The sequence below is a fragment of the Bos taurus genome, chromosome 13 (genome assembly GCF_002263795.3).
Source record: "Bos taurus isolate L1 Dominette 01449 registration number 42190680 breed Hereford chromosome 13, ARS-UCD2.0, whole genome shotgun sequence".
Taxonomy (NCBI): Eukaryota; Metazoa; Chordata; class Mammalia; order Artiodactyla; family Bovidae; genus Bos; species Bos taurus.
The window spans coordinates 77,133,591-77,151,350 of NC_037340.1; the positions used below are offsets into that span (position 1 = coordinate 77,133,591).

Here is a 17,760-nt window from a genome sequence, read left to right on the forward strand (position 1 = left end):
TGTTGGGCTCAGTCCCCCAGACATGTTTGTTTAGCCTATAAATTGTTTGAAATAACTTGAATTAGTATCCAGACTGAGAAGTCAGGGACTTCCCTGGTGATTCAGTGGCTAAGACTCTGAGCTCCCAATGCAGGGGGCCTGGGTTCCATCCCTGGTCAGGGAACTAGATCCCATGTGCCGTAACTAGGAGTTCGAATGCTGCAACGAAAGATCCCAAGTGCCACAACTAAGTAAGACTTGAAGTAGCCAAAGAAATATACATTTTTTTAAAAATCGGTAAATGCGATTTTCCATATAAATCCATATTTCTCATTTCCTCTCAAAACCCCACAACTCCAATTCTGCCTTTCCACGTGGCAATTCTTGGCTTTTTCTCTGGAGCAACTGTGTACTCTGATGGGGCTGTATTCACTGTGGTCCTGCCCTCCTCACTCTCCCACACACACCCAGGCTCCTGTGCTGGGCAGCCACCTGCACACACACACACAGCAGCCACCTAAACACAGACATACACAGACACAGACACACCTACACACACACACACACACACACACACACACACACACCCCTGGCCTCCCTCCCTGCTTTACTCATAGACTCAGCCTGCTCGTAAAGGCTTCAGGGGTTTTGAGCCCTAATTTAAGCTATTAATTACTGTCCTCCTTTATCTTCTTCTTGTCATATAGGTCTTTTTCAAAGAGATTTTCCTGAACATTTTAGAAACGTCAACAAGCTCTTTCGAGCACAGGTGGATGGTCATTCAGACCCTGACAAGGATCTGCGCAGGTACTTTCTCCCAGAGTGGGGCTCATCCTTTTGACTTACCCAGAAACACTTCTGAGGCTTTCATTCTCCACAGTCCAGATGAAGATCTTGATCCCCTCCTTTTAACGTTGTAATGAAGTGCTGAGGAAATCATTCCCTTAAAGGCTGCTACTCACCTAATGACCAGACTGTTTTGCCCGGGACTTTCTGACTATAGCACAGCAAATCTCATGTCCTGGGAAACCTCCTAATCCTGAAAAACTAGGACACTTGTCACTGTGTCTACAAGCTGAACATGGTTTATAAGTCAGAGAGTCCCAGGTATGAGTGTCCTAACTCCTGATTGGGTGCTAAAGTAAATTTGCATTTCCCTTTACACCACCCAATTGTGTGACAATAAACTGAGCATCTTTGTCATCACAGTAACCTCATCAGAGTTATACGGCTTTAAGAGTTGGATGAGGCAGTTGTTCTCCCTTTTTGACGAGGAAAGTAAGCTGTGAGAGTTTGAGTGAGCAGCCTGAGATTTCAGTGAGTGCCAGGGCAGGCCTAGGAGGAGAGCCTCCTGCATTTCTAGTCCTTCCGTCACACACTTCCTGAGTGAGGCGTGTCCAGCCTGAGTTACTAATTCACTGGGAAAACTTTGTTTGACCAAGGACTCTCGTTTAATAAGGAAACACACGTGTTCTCTGTGTTCACTAAGAATCTCTAACATCCGTGTGTTATTTTCCAAGATGCCCAGTGTGTTGTAGACATCTACGTCAACTACGACTGTGATTTAAATGCTGCTAACATTTTTGAGCGCCTCGTAAACGATTTATCGAAAATCGCTCAGGGAAGAAGTGGACACGAGCTGGGAATGACACCTCTGCAGGTAAAACCACTGAGAACATTTATGTTCACAGTTCATTCATTTCAGTAAACATTTGTCGAGCCACCGTGTGCCAGGCACTGTCCTTGGTGCTGGGGACACAGCAGTGAACAGAACACAGACAGGCACATCCAGGTGCACAATTGCTGTGGTCCTGACACTTAAAAGCAGGCAGTGAAGAAGCCAGCTGCAGGAAGAATAAAGCAGGGACGCTAGAGAAGGGGTGTTGGAGGTGAGGGTGGGGCCGTCAGGGTCATCTCCCTCAGAAAGTGAGACTTGAGCTGAGACCTGTAGGAAGCGTGTTCACTCTGTCACCTTTTCTTAGATCGTGTGAACACAAGATCCCAGGCTAGAGTAAAGGCAAAGGAGATTGCTTCTTACTAGATTCCCTCCCTACAAAGACGATAGGGTTCTTAACCTGAGGTCTCTGAAGAAATTGGTTGAAAGGTCTGTGAGCCACCTGTAATTACACGTAGAGTTTTGGTGTATGGGGGCATGTTTCTTCAACAAAGGTCTAAAGTTGTCATTAGATGGCCCAGGGAGAGCCAAACCATCTTAGATGCTATTTTGAGTCTAAAATGTTTGCAGTTTTTAAAAGATGACCTGCAACTCACATTCACATTCAGCTTTTTAGTTGAGAAGTGCTACTTTTTTTTTTTTTTTTTTAATATTTATTTATCTATTTGCACCAGGTCTTTACTTGCAGCATGCAGACTCTTTAGTTGTGGCATGTGGGATCTAGTTCCCTGACCAGGGATCGAACCCAGGTCCCCTGCACTGGGAGCATGGAGTCTTAGCCACTGGCGCACCAGGGAAGTCCCGAGAAGTGCTACTTAAAAAAAAAAAAAGTATTTACCTGCAGAGTAAGCCTTAAGATGGAATGCTTTTGTGTGTGTTCAGGGGATGATGGTGTCCACGGTCATTTATCTGCTGCATAAGATTCTTTTCTCTTTTTTCAGGGTCACTAGTTAAGACTCTCCCTTTTTTTTTTAAAAAAATGTGTTTTAAATGTTTGGTTGGTTGTTTTTTGTTTTGTTAATTTATATAAGCAATGAATGAGAATTTCACTTTAAAAATCCAAATAATACTCTTCACTTTAGTAAAGTACACATCCCATATTTTTGCAGATAGGGAGTTTGTAATGAACACCTTTAAAGACGATCATGGTTTTTGCAGTGAGCCCTCAATGTTTACGTCACGGGTTCCCTCTTCTTGGGTCAGTAACTCTAAACGTCAGTAATTATCTTGTATTGTCACAGGATTCCCAGAGCCCTCCAGACGTCTGCACTTAGTTTATCTGCCGAGTCTCTGTACTTGTCACCTTTGTCCTTTAGGAGCTCAGTCTCAGGAAGAAAGGCCTGGAGTGCCTCGTGTCCATCCTCAAGTGCATGGTGGAGTGGAGCAAAGACCTGTATGTGAATCCCAATCATCAGACCAGCCTGGGTGAGAGACCCCCCAGTGCACACACACACACCTCCCACCCGCCACCATCTGCCAATCACAATAGGCTGCCCACAACTTTTGGAAAAAGCTATCCTGATACAGTTGTCTTGCTAAGTTGCTGCTAAGTCAGTTCAGTCGTGTCCAACTCTGTGTGACCCCATAGACGGCAGCCCATCCGGCTCCCCCGTCCCTGAGATTCTTCAGGCAAGAACACTGGAGTGGGTTGCCATTTCCTTCTCCAATGCATGAAAGTGAAAAGTGAAAGTGAAGTCGCTCAGTTGTGTCCAACTCTTAGCGACGCCATGGACTGCAGCCTACCAGACTCCTCCGTCCATGGGATTTTCCAGGCAAAAGTACCAGAGTGGGTTGCCCATACTTGTCTTAGAATTAGCAAAATACTTTAGTTTGGGAAATACCTGAAGTGTTTTAAAGGTTCTGCTTTTTAATCCATCTGAAACTTGGGTGGGGGTTGGGTGGAGATAGTGTGAATTGTGCTGTAACTTCATTTTTCCAGAAAACCATTTATTACAACTTTTTTTAGTAGTCTTTTTTCCCCTCACTGATTTGAAGTACCACCTTGATGGTGTAGCACACCTCCCTGTGTGTTTCTGAATTTGCTGTTCTGTTGATTTGTCTGTTCCTCCGCCAATCCCGTGCTTTTCAGATGCCTAGAGTTCTGCAGTGAGTTCCAGGGCCTGCGAGGACAGGCTCTGTGTCTTGTGCATCTTGCACTTTTATTCTTTCACGTGAATTTTAGGGTTAGCTTATTTTCCACAAGCAAGTTGTTAAGTAAAGTAACCGCGATATTGAGGTTTTCATGAACCTTACAGTACAAAGCTTATTGTTACAGGCCTGGGAAAGGGCACCGTACAGCCAGACCTCAGCTCAGCCTCACCTGCGTCCCATCTGCTCACTTGGTTGCCTTTGCTTTTACGTCGTCGCAGGTCAGGAGCGGCCCGTGGACCAGGAGATGGGGGACCTGGCGAGGCGGAGCAGCGTGACGTCCATGGAGTCCACCGTGTCCTCGGGAACGCAGACAACCGTCCAGGACGACCCGGAGCAGTTTGAGGTCATCAAGCAACAGAAGGAGATGATTGAACACGGCATCGAGCTGTGAGTGTGGCTGTTGGCTGGCTGAGTCTCTTGGGAACCTGGCTTTGACTCCTGAAGATGAAACGCCTGTTACAGATGACCGGGGCTGGCGCTTATGGTCAGGCCCGATCAAGTCGCGCTGAGTGCACGTGTGAGTGTGTAAGAGAGAAATCTAATAGCTTTGTGTGGTTGATGCCTGGTCTTTTTTTCCTTTCTTCCTAATTTAAAAAATTTAACTAGTTTAGAAAATGCAGAAAAGTATAAAGCAAGAATGTTAAAATCACTCATAAAATTACTACCTAGAGGAACTTGCCATTGGTAACTATTGTACTTCAGCATACAAAAAACTTAATTTTTGCCATATTTGTGTTATCTACTTTTTTTTTTTTTTCTGAACCATTTGAAAGTAATTTGTAGCCATCACATTACTTAAGCTCTACATGGCTGAAAAATAAGGACCTTCTCCCATATAATCACATCATCATTATAGAATCATGAGTAAACATGATTTCTTTCATCTTTCATACACAGAAATGCATACATTCTCACATGCTGTCCAACTTTTGAATGGTAAGTCAATTTTGTAAACTCAATTCATTTTAAAAATTGATGTTACAGTACTCATTTATTGGATTGGCCTAAAAGTTCACATGCATTTTTCTGTAACATCTGATGGAAAAACCCAAACGGAATTTTTAGCCAAGCCCCAGTGTGATTATTTCTATTCTCACCATCCCTTGCATCCCCTCAGTGTATTCTCCTACAGCAGCTAAAGGAATCTTTTAAAAACTCACATCAGTCTTACCACTCCCCTGCCTACACTCACTCCAGGTTTCCCATTTCCTCCCCACAGCCCTATCCAGCCTCCAGCCTCCCTCTCTGATCTCTTCCAGTAGTCCTGGATCTTATATGAGTTTCAGTCCCTTGAACATCTCAAGCATTTGGCACCTTTGCACCTTCTGCTTGGAATATTCTTGGGTCTTTTTCAACCTTCAGGCTTGACAAAGCATCTCTTCCTCAAGGAGGCCCCCAGTAACCGCACTCTCTGGACAGGTCCAAGGTCACCTCTGTCCCCGCACAGCCTTTCTTCACAGCTTTTGCCACAGTTTGTGTTTCTGTGCTTCTTTCAGTCCCAGTGCATGGCGTGGTGAATAACAAGTTGAATTTATATAGTGGTTATATTTGCCTGCCTTTAACAGGAATTACAGAAGTAACTACTCAAGTGCCGTTGAAGGAAATCCCAGAGTACAGAGTCTACACTGTTACAGTGGCACTATGGATGTCAGAAATCCGGCTTCTTTTATCTTTCTGCTTCACCATCCTGAATACAATTTTCGTTTTCACCGTTGCCTCATGGTTTAAGATGACTGCTGGAGCTCTGGTCATCACACATGTATTGTGGGGAAGAAGGGGGAAAAGCAAAAGACGTATATCCCCTGCCCCCCTCAGCCAGGTCAGCTTTGTTTCAGGATTCTTCCTAGAAGTACCCACACCAGTTCTCATCTCTCACCGGCCAGAACTTTATCACATTGCCACACTTTGTCTAAGGGAGGCAGGGAAGTGTGTTTTTTATCCCAGATAGTTGTGTGCCCAGCTAAACAACTAGGTCTTATTAGTGTTGGAGAAGAAGAAAATGGCTTTTGGGTGACAACCAGCAGAGTCTGTTAGAGCTAGGTCAGAAATTAAAGGTGGAATTGAGAAAAGCTACCAGGACACACAAGACTTTCCGAGCTGATATGGGATGACTTGTTCATGGTGTTACTGTAATTTGCCTCAAAAGCCAGCTATTTCCATCGCCCGGAGTTTGGAATCAGCAATCTGTGTCCCGTCTCTTGAAACAGATTTAACAAGAAACCCAAGAGAGGGATCCAATATCTCCAGGAGCAGGGCATGCTGGGAACATCGGTGGAAGACATTGCCCAATTCCTGCACCAGGAGGAGCGTCTGGATTCTGTAAGATGGGGAGCTGGGCACATACTTGTGGGTTCTTCTGTGTGGCTCTGAGACCTTACTGCCTTTCACCTAGAGACTGGCTGACCCCTGAGTGCAGTGCCATTGTCTGCACTCCTGTTTATGGTAGTCCTGTTTATCCCTTGGGCTAGTGTTGCAAGAAGTTCTTTACAGGGAATAAACCAGCCTTCTGACAGGTGGTTGTTTATTTGGGGAGACGTTGTAGGAGCTAAGTGTCCCTTGACTGCCAGAAATTGTTCTTTCGGGTGCTCATCTGCAGCTCAACTCCCTGTTGAGTGTGTCTTATCATTCCTCCATTTTTCAGTGCCTTTCTTCATGGCAGGGCCAGCTGAACCTGGGGTGGTTTGGCGGTTGGCCAGGCTTAGGGAGTGACCCAGCTTTTCTAGCGGCCCAGCCCATCCTAGGTATTGAGAGCCGGGACAGTATTCCTGCCTTGTTTAACTGAAGTGTCTTTCTCTGGGTGTTCATATTTGACAGTTTTTAGTTGTGAGTGAGTGTGTATGTTTCAGACCCAAGTAGGTGATTTTCTGGGGGAAAGCATGAAGTTCAACAAGGAGGTGATGTATGCCTATGTGGACCAACTCGACTTCTGTGAAAAAGAGTTTGTCTCAGCCCTGCGGACATTTCTAGAAGGTTTCCGCCTACCTGGAGAAGCTCAGAAGATTGATCGGCTAATGGAGAAGTTTGCTGCAAGATACATAGAGTGCAACCAGGGGTGAGCACCGTGTTTAAGTCTCTTCCACCATGTTTTTGCCGTCCTCAGAGCATCAGTCTTCCTGTGGTTGGGGGTTCGGTTTAATCTTTTTAAATCTGTGCCCAGCCACTAAGGTTTCTGTTCACTCTGCACCAGCAGGCACTGTGCTGAGGGATTATCTCATGCAAGAGCGCCTATTCTTTAATGTCTACAACATTTGATACATTTATATATTGTATTATGGCTTCCCTGATGGCTTAGATGGCAAAGAATTTGCCTGCAATTAGGAGACCCAGGTTCGATCCCTGGGTGGGGAAGATCCCATGGAGAAGGGAATGGTTACCCTCTCCAGTAGTCTTGCCTGAAAAATTCCAAGGACAGAGGAGCCTGGCAGGCTGTCCATGGGGTCACAAAGAGTCAGACACAACTAAATGACTAACATAACAGGGTTGCCATGGTGGTGATAATTAGCCTCTCTGTCATCTCATATTAACTATTTCTTTTTAGCTTTTGGGAGAATTAAGATCTAGAAGAGAAGGCAATGGCACCCCACTCCAGTACTTTTTTTTTTTTAACTAAACCATGTTCTAAGAGTTTCATCTAAGGAAATAATTACCCATGTGTCCAAATAGGTGTTTGAAAGGTCATGCATCGAAATTTTAGTTGTTCTAGGGAGAGATTAGATGAAGGACAGCCTAGATTGTCCCATCAATGAGAGACTGATCTTTAAAAAACAAAGTGTGGTGTACCACTCCTTCAGAGAAGGCAGTGGCACCCCACTCCAGTACTCTTGCCTGGAAAATCCCATGGACAGAGGAGCCTGGTAGGCTGCGATCCATGTGGTCTCTACGAGTCGGGCATAACTGAGCGACTTCACTTTCACTTTTCACTTCCCTGCATTGGAGAAGGAAATGGCAACCCACTCCAGTGTTCTTGCCTGGAGAATCCCAGGGACGGGGGAGCTTGGTGGGCTTCCGTCTGTGGGGTCCCACAGAGTCAGACACAGCTGAAGCGACTTAGCAGCAGCAGCAGCAGCAGCGTTGCTTTAGTAATATGAAACATTGTAGCATATAAAAAAGTGAGTTTCTTTTCTTTGGTTCACATCTCTTCTGGTCTTTTTTTGTTTGTTTTTAAATTTAATTAATTTATTATTTACTTATTTTTTCTAAACTAAGTTTTTCTAGACTCTGGGTCATTAGTTATCATTAAGTGGCGATGAAAGCATCTGGGGAGCACTCGGCCTGCTTTGCACGAAGCGTGTCTCCCTGAGCCCTGTTGCCGCCGTCCAGCCTTGTCTCTGTCCGTGTTCTCACATCTGAAATCTTTTTTGTTTTTTAGGCAAACTCTGTTTGCTAGTGCTGACACTGCGTATGTCCTAGCATATTCAATTATTATGCTAACTACAGACTTGCACAGCCCTCAGGTAACATATTTTAATGACTTAAATACTACAGTAGCTAAATAAATAACTATTTGGGCCACTGGATGTCTCCTAAGTGGATTCTTCATTTTTTTTAAATTTCAGGTAAAAAATAAAATGACAAAAGAGCAGTATATTAAAATGAACCGGGGTATCAATGATAGTAAAGATCTACCTGAAGAGTATCTCTCAAGCATCTATGAAGAGATAGAAGGCAAGAAAATTGCGATGAAAGAAACAAAAGAACACACAATTGCCACCAAATCTACTAAGCAGAGTAAGGTCTAATGGCAAATTATTTCTCAGTCCCAATGTTCAGGTGTATCAGAATGCATGATTAAGTTCCCTGGTGACAGATTTCATTTGCATATCTCGCTATCTGAATAAGAAATGTGATTAAATTAGTTATTATGATTACGTTGACACTCTCACAGTATCACTTAACTTCTTACTAGATTTGTAATTAGTTACAAGAGGCAATTTAAAATAATCTGAGAGCTAAATTACTCCCAAAAAATGTTTCTTAAAACTTTGCTGTAATACCAGGGGTGATTGCATCAACCCTGATTAGAATTCTCCTACTTAAGACCCCTGCGAGGCTGTCAGTCTCATTGGTGAGGCAGCAGCGTGTCCAATTTACAGCACAGGCTCTGTAGCCACACGTCTGAATTCAGGTCCCAGCTCTACTGCCTGTTAGCTCTGTGGCCCTGGGCAAGTTACTTACTGTTTCTGGGCCTCATTTCCCACCAGTGAAATGGCAGTAATACTTGATACAGACTCAGGAAGTGGTCCTCGTGAGGAGGATTTGTGAATTAATTGTTGTAAATCTTTTGAAACAGAGCCCGGCACATAGCAAGCACTCGGCGAGTATTAGCTGCTGTTACTCTTATTTCTTTGTAGGTGTCGCTAGTGAAAAGCAGCGACGGCTACTGTACAACTTGGAAATGGAGCAAATGGCGAAAACAGCCAAAGCTCTGATGGAGGCCGTGAGCCATGCCAAAGCCCCATTTACGAGTGCCACTCACTTGGACCATGTCCGGCCAATGTTCAAAGTGAGTATACAGAGAAGTTAAGACACGGCTGAACCTGATTCTAGAGTTGATCAGCCAGAAGCTCACCAGCGAGTTTATAATGGTGAAGAGATTGGGGAGGGGAAAGGCCACATCTGGTGTTTCTTTCTGACTAGTAACTACAGCGAGTCCTTCCTGGAAGCCCCGTGGTGTTGCTGGGGATACGTCAGCACAGGCTCAACAGTCAGAGCATCTAGTTTAAGCCCTGCCTTTGCCACTTTGTTGCTCTGGAACTGGGATCAGGTTATTCAGCCTCTCTCTGTTCATCATCTGTGAAATGGGTCCTGCAGGGCTGCTGGGGGGATTGAATGAATGAATTATTCAGCAAAAGAGACAGCTTTATTGTGATATCTCATCTCAGTGGCCTCAGGGTTAGCCTATAAGAAGACATGAGGTAGAATAAAAGCCATATCCTTGGGACTTCCCTGGTGGTCCAGAGATGGAGGCTCCATGCTGCCACTGCAGGGGGCACAGGTTCAGTCCCCAGTGGGGGAGCTGAGACCCCACTTGCCAGTTGGTGCAGCCAAAAAAACAAAGAAACAATATCCTAAGTTCTCTGTTTTTTAAATGTCTAGAAAAGGTACATGTTCTAAATATATAGCACTCACGTTTTCTCTTAAGTTTTTAAAGTAACTGCTGATATCCTGTTGATCACTTCTAGATATTTGTGTGCTTTTATTTTCAGGGAATTCACAAGAAGGTTGGAGGAAAAGTAAACTCTTAAGTAATCTGAATTAGGAAGCTTTCAATAAGCTAAGTTGATAGAACCTAAGTTGCTTATAGATTTTACTTTGCATGCCAACCTCTGATTGGCAATAGGTGCCTGTGCACCGTGTAAAGGATTCTCCAGCCCCGATTAGACTAAGCAGGGAGTGGGGTCTCTGATGGACTCATGCTGTCTGCCGTGAGTACAGTAGACGTGGTGGTGGCCCAGTAGCCACGTACGTGCCAGCCTTCCTTTAGAACTGTGCGTTTAGTAAATGGCATGCTGTAGTGATGACTCTGACCCTGGTTTAGGAGGAATTTTTATTTTGTGTTGTGAATGAATCAGAATAGCTGTGAACTTGACATCCTGGCTGTGCTTGTAACTAACAGTGTGGCCTCTAAGTGCTCTTCCACACTGAGATTCCAGACGTTTTCCAAACCTTCCTCCCTTGGTAGCTGGTGTGGACGCCGCTGTTGGCAGCCTACAGCATCGGACTGCAGAACTGTGACGACACTGAGGTGGCCTCGCTGTGCTTGGAAGGCATCCGGTGTGCGATCCGGATTGCCTGCATCTTTGGAATGCAGGTGGGTGTACGTTCTCACAGCTCCAGAGAAACTGGTGGGCTGTGTTCTTCAGGATTTGGCAAAATTTAGAAACGATCAGATATTTCCAATTAGCTGAAAACTTCTCAGCAGACACCTTACTCATGCCCACTGAGAGGAAGACGACAGATTTGTGCTGGCAACAGCCTGACTGGGGGAAGAATTGGCAATTTGGATTAAAAACCATTTTTGAAGGTAGGTGGGTGTCCAGGCTACTCAATTGGACTTGACAAAACAGCCTTCCTATCCATCTGGCTAGGTGCCTGGTGCTGGAAATAGTGTTTTCCTTTTAAAACCAGCTTATTATTTTAATTTCCCTTATTTCCAGTCTTCTCTGGGGGAAATAAGTAGTTCAGTGGAAACTGAATGTGTCTGTAAATCTTTTGGGTCTTGAAAAATTCAAGCAAATAAGCAAAATACAATTCTAAACTCTTATGAACTCAGGAAGTTGTCAGTTTCATATATCCTAAATCACTAAGAGTTTGTACCCCTCTATTTGGAAAACCTCAGTCTTCTGTTCCCATGTATCTTACAGATAGACATTTTCTTTTGTACTAAGACCCCAGGCTTGAACTGCAGACAGTCTGGGTTTCACACCTCACCTCTGCTGCTTCTCTAGCCTAACGTTGGTCTAGCCACCTCCTCCCTGAGTCACCCTTTATTTCCTCATTTGCAAACTTGAGATAATAGACCAACCTGCAGGACTGTTGTGGAAATCAGTGTTTACCTGACAGCCTTAGCATTCAGCAGAGTGCTCCGCCGCTCTTTCAGAAGGGAGGTCAGTGGCAGAGGAGAGGCTAGTCCTCAAACGTGCGATGAGGTATTTGGGTAGCGGGAGGACAGAGGCATGGAGTACCTGGTGTGGCTCGGGTGTGTTAATGTGCGTACAACCTGTCCCCACGTGTGCGGGAGGCAGCAGAGAAACCAGTGCTCAGTCCCTTCGATGCGAGACCCATCTCACCCAGGCCAGGATCTCAGCGTCACCTCTCTGCCTCCCTTGCAGCTGGAACGAGATGCCTATGTCCAGGCCCTTGCGCGCTTCTCCCTGCTGACGGCCAGCTCCAGCATCACGGAGATGAAGCAGAAGAACATTGACACCATAAAGACGCTCATCACCGTGGCTCACACTGACGGCAACTACCTCGGGAATTCCTGGCACGAGGTGAGCGTCTCTGAAAGCCCCATGGTTGCCTTTTCTCAGTGAGGATGAGCCCTGGCTTTCCTTCTGTTCAGAGTCCGTCTCTCTTGGGTCAACTCTGTTTCTCTGCAGTCAAGCCTCGCTTTAACTCTCGGTTTTGTCTTACTCCCTGTGTCCCTCATGTATCAGAAAGTCAGCCTCCCTGGGGCTGCAGCGAGGGAAACGCCTCAGGTCCGCCACCTCACCAAGTGCCCCCAACCCCATCGCCAGTGTCCATGCGGAGCAGACCTCTGTCGTAGCCGCCTTCTTCCCACAAGGCCTTGCACCCCTCCTGAGAGCTCTTACTGCAGGGAGTGGATTTAAAACGAAGTCCAAAGCCCAGTTTCTCTCCCACATGTAGCAAAAAGGACGTGGTCAGCATCTAACGTGAGCCATGAAGATTGCCAACAGGTTCACTTCTTTTTTTAAACCATGTTCTAAGAGTTTCACCTAAGGAAATAATTACCCATGTGTCCAGACAGGTGTTTGAAAGGTCATGCATCGAAATTTTAGTTGTTCTAGGGAGAGATTAGATGAAGGACAGCCTAGATTGTCCCATCAATGAGAGACTGATCTTTAAAAAACAAAGTGTGGTGTACCACTCCTTCAGAGAAGGCAGTGGCACCCCACTCCAGTACTCCTGCCTGGAAAATCCCATGGATGGAGGAGCCTGGTGGGCTGCAGTCCATGGGGTCGCTATGAGTCGGGCACGACTGAGCAACTTCACTTTCACTTTTCACTTCCCTGCATTGGAGAAGGAAATGGCAACCCACTCCAGTGTTCTTGCCTGGAGAATCCCAGGGACGGGGGAGCCTGGTGGGCTTCTGTCTGTGGGGTCCCACAGAGTCGGACACGACTGAAGCAACTTAGCAGCAGCAGCAGCAGTACCACTCCTTAGGTTATATGGACATTTAAAATGAAGTTGCTCAGGGGACTGCCCTGGCATCCAGTGGCTAGGGCTTTGCCTTCCAATGCAGGGGGTGCAGGTTTGACCCGTGCTCAGGGAGCCAAGATCCCACGTGCCTCTTGGCCAAAAAACAAAATATAAAGCAGAAGCAATATTGTGACAATTCAATAAAGACTTTAAAAACCGTCCACATCAGAAAAAAATATTTAAAAGAAAAAAAGATAATGTTTCTGAAAGGAGAGACAGCCAGCATTACATGTTCCCTGATGGATGCACACGATGCCACTTAAGAAATGTTTTTGCCTAAAACTCCAGCCTGAGTCAGTTCAAGCCTCCACTGCTTATTTGAAGGAAATGTAGGGGATAGAGGAGCGCGGTAAGTGGCATCGTGAGAACACAGCCTGCGAACTGTGGGATACGTCAGACTCTCAGCAAATGACCAGGTTCTTCAACAAATAAATCGGAAGAAAAATAGTAGAGGGGTGAGGGAGAGAAGGAAACATATAGAGAGAAGTCTCTTTCTGTAAAGAAACTTCAGAGAAAAACCGATAAAGATGCTACTGAAGATGGTCTTTAATACTTTGATCACAATGTATTAAATTAAAAAATCACTGTATAAGCATGGTGCGGCATCACCCTTCATGCCAGGCATACACAGAAAATGAGACTAGAAAAGATAAACGAGCATGTTAGCATCCTCTCTGTGTGATAGAATTATGGATTTATTTTCTCTTTTTCCTTCAGTTGTATTTTCTTTTTTTTTTTAATTTTATTTTATTTTTAAACTTTACAATATTGTATTGGTTTTGCCAAATATCAAAATGAATCCGCCACAGGTATACATGTGTTCCCCATCCTGAACCCTCCTCTCTCCTCCCTCCCCATAACATCCCTCTGGGTCGTCCCAGTGCACCAGCCCCAAGCATCCAGTATCGTGCATTGAACCTGGACTGGCGACTTGTTCCATATATGATATTATACGTATTTCAATGCCATTCTCCCAAATCATCCCACCCTCTCCCTCTCCCACAGAGTCCAAAAGACTGTTCTATACATCAGTGTCTCTTTTGCTGTCTCGTATACAGGGTTATTGTTACTATCTTTCTAAATTCCATATATATGCGTTAGTATACTGTACTGGTGTTTTTCTTTCTGGCTTACTTCACTCTGTATAATAGGCTCCAGTTTCATCCACCTCATTAGAACTGATTCAAATGTATTCTCTTCAATGGCTGAGTAATACTCCATTGTGTATATGTACCACAGCTTTCTTATCCATTCATCTGTTGATGGACATCTAGGTTGCTTCCATGTCCTGGCTATTATAAACAGTGCTGCGATGAACATTGGGGTACACGTGTCTCTTTCCCTTCTGGTTTCCTCAGTGTGTATGCCCAGCAGTGGGATTGCTTTAAAAAACTGGCAATAGAACTGCCTTATGACCCAGTTGTACTTTCTAATTTCTCTACCGCCTGAAGGTATTACTTTTTGTTTTAGAGGGAAAACTAAGAATAGAGGCTTGGGTGTAGAGAGTGGTGGGGCTGTGATGAGCTGGAAAGGAAATTGCTGGCAGCCTCCTGCCGCCACAGGGATCACACAGTTCAGGGGGAGGGCCCGGGGCTAGACAGCTGGTCGGGGTGTCCGCCTCTCTGCCTGTGTGACATGGCAAGTTACTTAGTGTTTGAGCCTCATCTTCCTCCTCTGTGCAACCTTCAGAGGGTTGTTGTGAGAAGGAAAGGAATTAACATGTGGAAAATGGATTAGAACTGAATTTGGCAAGAAGAGAAGGAAATGGCCGCCCAGTCCAGTATTCTTGACTGGAGAAGCCCATGGACAGAGGAGCCTGGTGGGCTACAGTCCATAGGGTCACAGAGAGTCAGTCATGACTGAAGTGACTTAGCACGTACGAGAGCTTAGTAGCTCTTAGCTGTTAGTCACCATCATCATCGCGGCACATACCTTGGTCGTTTTTCACCCCATTGTTCCTTTCTCTGTCACCACTCGGAAGTATTCCATATTAGTAAACATGGGAGGGGTAGGTTGTCATTGTTTTCAGTTATGTGCTTTATTAATAAATTATTTCCTGTTTCCTGAGGAATCAGTGTACCCTAATGAATCAGTAGATAGCTGCTGTCTCCCCTAGAACTTTCTTTTTCTTTTAACTAAGAGATATGTTAATGTGGGGCCCCTGCCAGTTGCCAAGCGTACAGCGGCATCTGGAGATGTTAATGAATCAGCCAAAAAGAGCCATCACTGATTTGATGGTCAGACACTCTGAGAAGTCAGGTTGGAGTCAGTAAGTCCTTGGCCACAGGTGTTACATACATATCCCAGCTTCTGGAAAAGGGAGGTCATTAGCAGTTTACTAGTAATAATTTAATAGTATGACATGTGGACTCTCTGTGGTGGATTCAAGTGCCTGTCTTAGTCAAGGGGAAGGCATTTTCTAAGTGAAAATCCTCAGCAGTGCTCCGTGATGTCGTGGAGTCCCATACTCTGGGACTGGGTTATAAGGTCACCATGGAAAGCAAAACTCAGCCGTAGTCAGAAGTCCCCATGGAAATTCCTTAAGAAGGGTTTACCTGGAGATGTATGTGCCGTCCCTCCTCAAGTTTGAAGCAGCCAGTTTTTGCTGCAGTAGAAGTTGAAGCCGGTCTCTGTATTCAGATGAGCTCCAGGTGAGAGAGGACCATGCGTGGGTGTGGCTTCTCCAGCACCTGAGCCACCCCATGGGGCTGGGAGATCGTCTTTTCTCCTACCACCCACCCATGCCAGGGCATGCCCTCGTTTATTCTGTTAACCAGAAAATAATCTCCAAGTGCTGGGGATTCAGCAGTGAACAAGATAGAGTTAATGCCCTGTTGGCACAAGAGACAGAGAACAAATACATGACATAATGCCAGAAAGTAAGTACTTACGAGAAAAAAGAAAACTGCATGGCCAGGGGATGGTGATGGGGAGGGTGTGTGATCTCAGGTGGCTGAGGGAGGTCTCTGGGGACACAGGTCTGAGCTGGGAGTCTAAGGGGTGAGCCATGGGGAGGAGCGACAGTAACACGTTCAAGCATGAGGAACAGCCGGTGTGCTGCTGATCTGAGGTGGGGGTGGCTGAGGGGGCGGGAACGGCATAGTGACCGGAGTCCCCCGCTCTGATCAGATGCTTTGTCTTTATGGAGCGCTTATTTAAGTTTGCATAAACGGAATCCATCTCGCCTCTCTGTTGTACCAGTTTTTCTTTTGCTCATTTTCTCTTTCCCTTTTTAATGGTTTAAAAAATAAAGTAATGAGGTCTGTCTTCGAGACCCACACTCAGGGGGTTGCCTAGCCAGAAGTAGGGAAGCCAGCCTAGTCTCTCAGATGTTATCCTCTCCTGAAAGGCTGCATGTTTCAGAGAACTCTGTAATGACTGAGTTAAGGGGGCACTGCCCTTTTCGGCCAATGAAGCGGGAACTCCTCTCTTCACGCCCTCTTTCCTCAGATCTTGAAGTGCATCAGCCAGCTGGAGCTGGCTCAGCTGATAGGAACCGGCGTGAAGACGCGCTACCTGTCTGGCTCCGGGCGTGAGAGAGAAGGGAGCCTGAAGGGCCACACGCTGGCGGGAGAAGAGTTCATGGGCCTTGGCCTCGGTAAGGCGCCAGGCCCCCCAGCCGGCCGCTGCAGATTCACCAGTTAACAGGCAGGAAGCCCTTGCCTCATTAGGACCGTAGATCACCTGTTTCTTACGTGCCAGCGGACAGGATGTCTGTTAACGGAGTGGAAGTGCTGCCTCAGCTCTCAGTTGTGATGAAACTGTCGAGTAAATGCTAATTTTATCGACATAAGCAGGGTGCATTACTTTTCTTTCTATGCATATAAGTATGTTGTGGGGTGGGAAGCCACCTGGTGTTCAAGGAGTGGGTGTGCGTATTTTTAGATATCAAATAGATTCAACCTGTCTTCCCTGTTCATTTGGGAGGCTTATATTAATAGGTATCCTTATGAAAGTAGGGTTATTTCTGGTGATACATTGAACTGAGAGACTCTCTTGTCAGTGATACAACGATAACAGTAAAAAAGGGCAGACATGCCAGGCACATTCTAAGCACTCAGTTTGTATATTTAATTCATTTAATCCTTGTAACAACTCAGTGAGATTGGGGCTATTATCCTCATTTTGTAAATGAGATAAGTGAGGCACAGGGGGGTGAAGTGCTATGAACGAGGTGCCGTGTGGAGGAAGGAGCAGAAGTAGGTTTCAAACCCAGGTCATTTGATGCGGAGAGGAGACTCCTTGGTCCCATGAAACACTGGTTGGAGTTGTTCAGCTAAAAGTACAAACTCCGAACACAGGGGAAGGGTAACAGCACCTTCTTCTCGGGGTTTACGTCAGGATGACTGAAGTGAAACCCTGGAGAACGCCTCAGATCTTCAGCAGTTTTAAACCGTTACATGTTCTAGGAGCTCTGAGTTCGTATCAATCAACTTGAATTTGTTTTTCTAAACATAGACATTTAATACTATAAAAAATACAGAAGACTGTTATGACAGGGAGATGGATGGTAAAGGAAGAGAGAGAACTTGCATAAGAACGTATTCCAGATGCAGAAATGCCAAAACCTGAGTTAGTTTTATTCTGCCATCATTGGAGGGGTTTTTTTTCGCTTGCAAAGCAGTGTCACGGTCTCTTGTCTGCGCGCTGATGTCGCGGGAGACTTGGTTCTCTTTACTTGACTGTTTCAAGCACTGTTGCTTTTGTGCGCTGTGTTTCAGGAAATTTGGTGAGTGGTGGAGTAGACAAGAGACAGATGGCCAGCTTCCAGGAGTCCGTTGGCGAGACCAGCTCTCAGAGCGTGGTGGTGGCTGTAGACAGGTAATGAATGTGTTCTCCAGTGAAGCTGGACCACCCGGTGCCTTGGCACCTTCTGTGTAGTTGCTGGGTGTGAGGGATCCCTAACCTGTCTGACTGTTGTCACCCCGGATCACTCAACCTGAGGAAGAGCCAAAGCAGCACGTGTGGCCCACAGCTGCTGGTCACCTTCACATTCATTGGGGCTTTGATCTTGA

General features: G+C 45.7%; 1 protein-coding gene across 2 annotated transcripts in view; it reads left to right on the top strand.

The window, feature by feature from the left end:
- Positions 1–17,760, top strand: part of ARFGEF2 (ADP ribosylation factor guanine nucleotide exchange factor 2) — an 83,647-nt gene that overhangs the window by 35,878 nt on the left and 30,009 nt on the right. For both annotated transcript variants that reach the window (XM_010811513.4, NM_001205652.3), the window contains 13 exons: positions 687–786; positions 1,500–1,639; positions 2,971–3,079; positions 4,024–4,192; positions 6,013–6,124; positions 6,652–6,857; positions 8,175–8,259; positions 8,362–8,533; positions 9,157–9,308; positions 10,488–10,616; positions 11,638–11,796; positions 16,196–16,343; positions 17,467–17,566. In XM_010811513.4, coding sequence (XP_010809815.1) covers positions 687–786; positions 1,500–1,639; positions 2,971–3,079; positions 4,024–4,192; positions 6,013–6,124; positions 6,652–6,857; positions 8,175–8,259; positions 8,362–8,533; positions 9,157–9,308; positions 10,488–10,616; positions 11,638–11,796; positions 16,196–16,343; positions 17,467–17,566 — 1,781 coding nt within the window. The remainder of the gene's footprint in view (positions 1–686; positions 787–1,499; positions 1,640–2,970; positions 3,080–4,023; positions 4,193–6,012; positions 6,125–6,651; positions 6,858–8,174; positions 8,260–8,361; positions 8,534–9,156; positions 9,309–10,487; positions 10,617–11,637; positions 11,797–16,195; positions 16,344–17,466; positions 17,567–17,760) is intronic.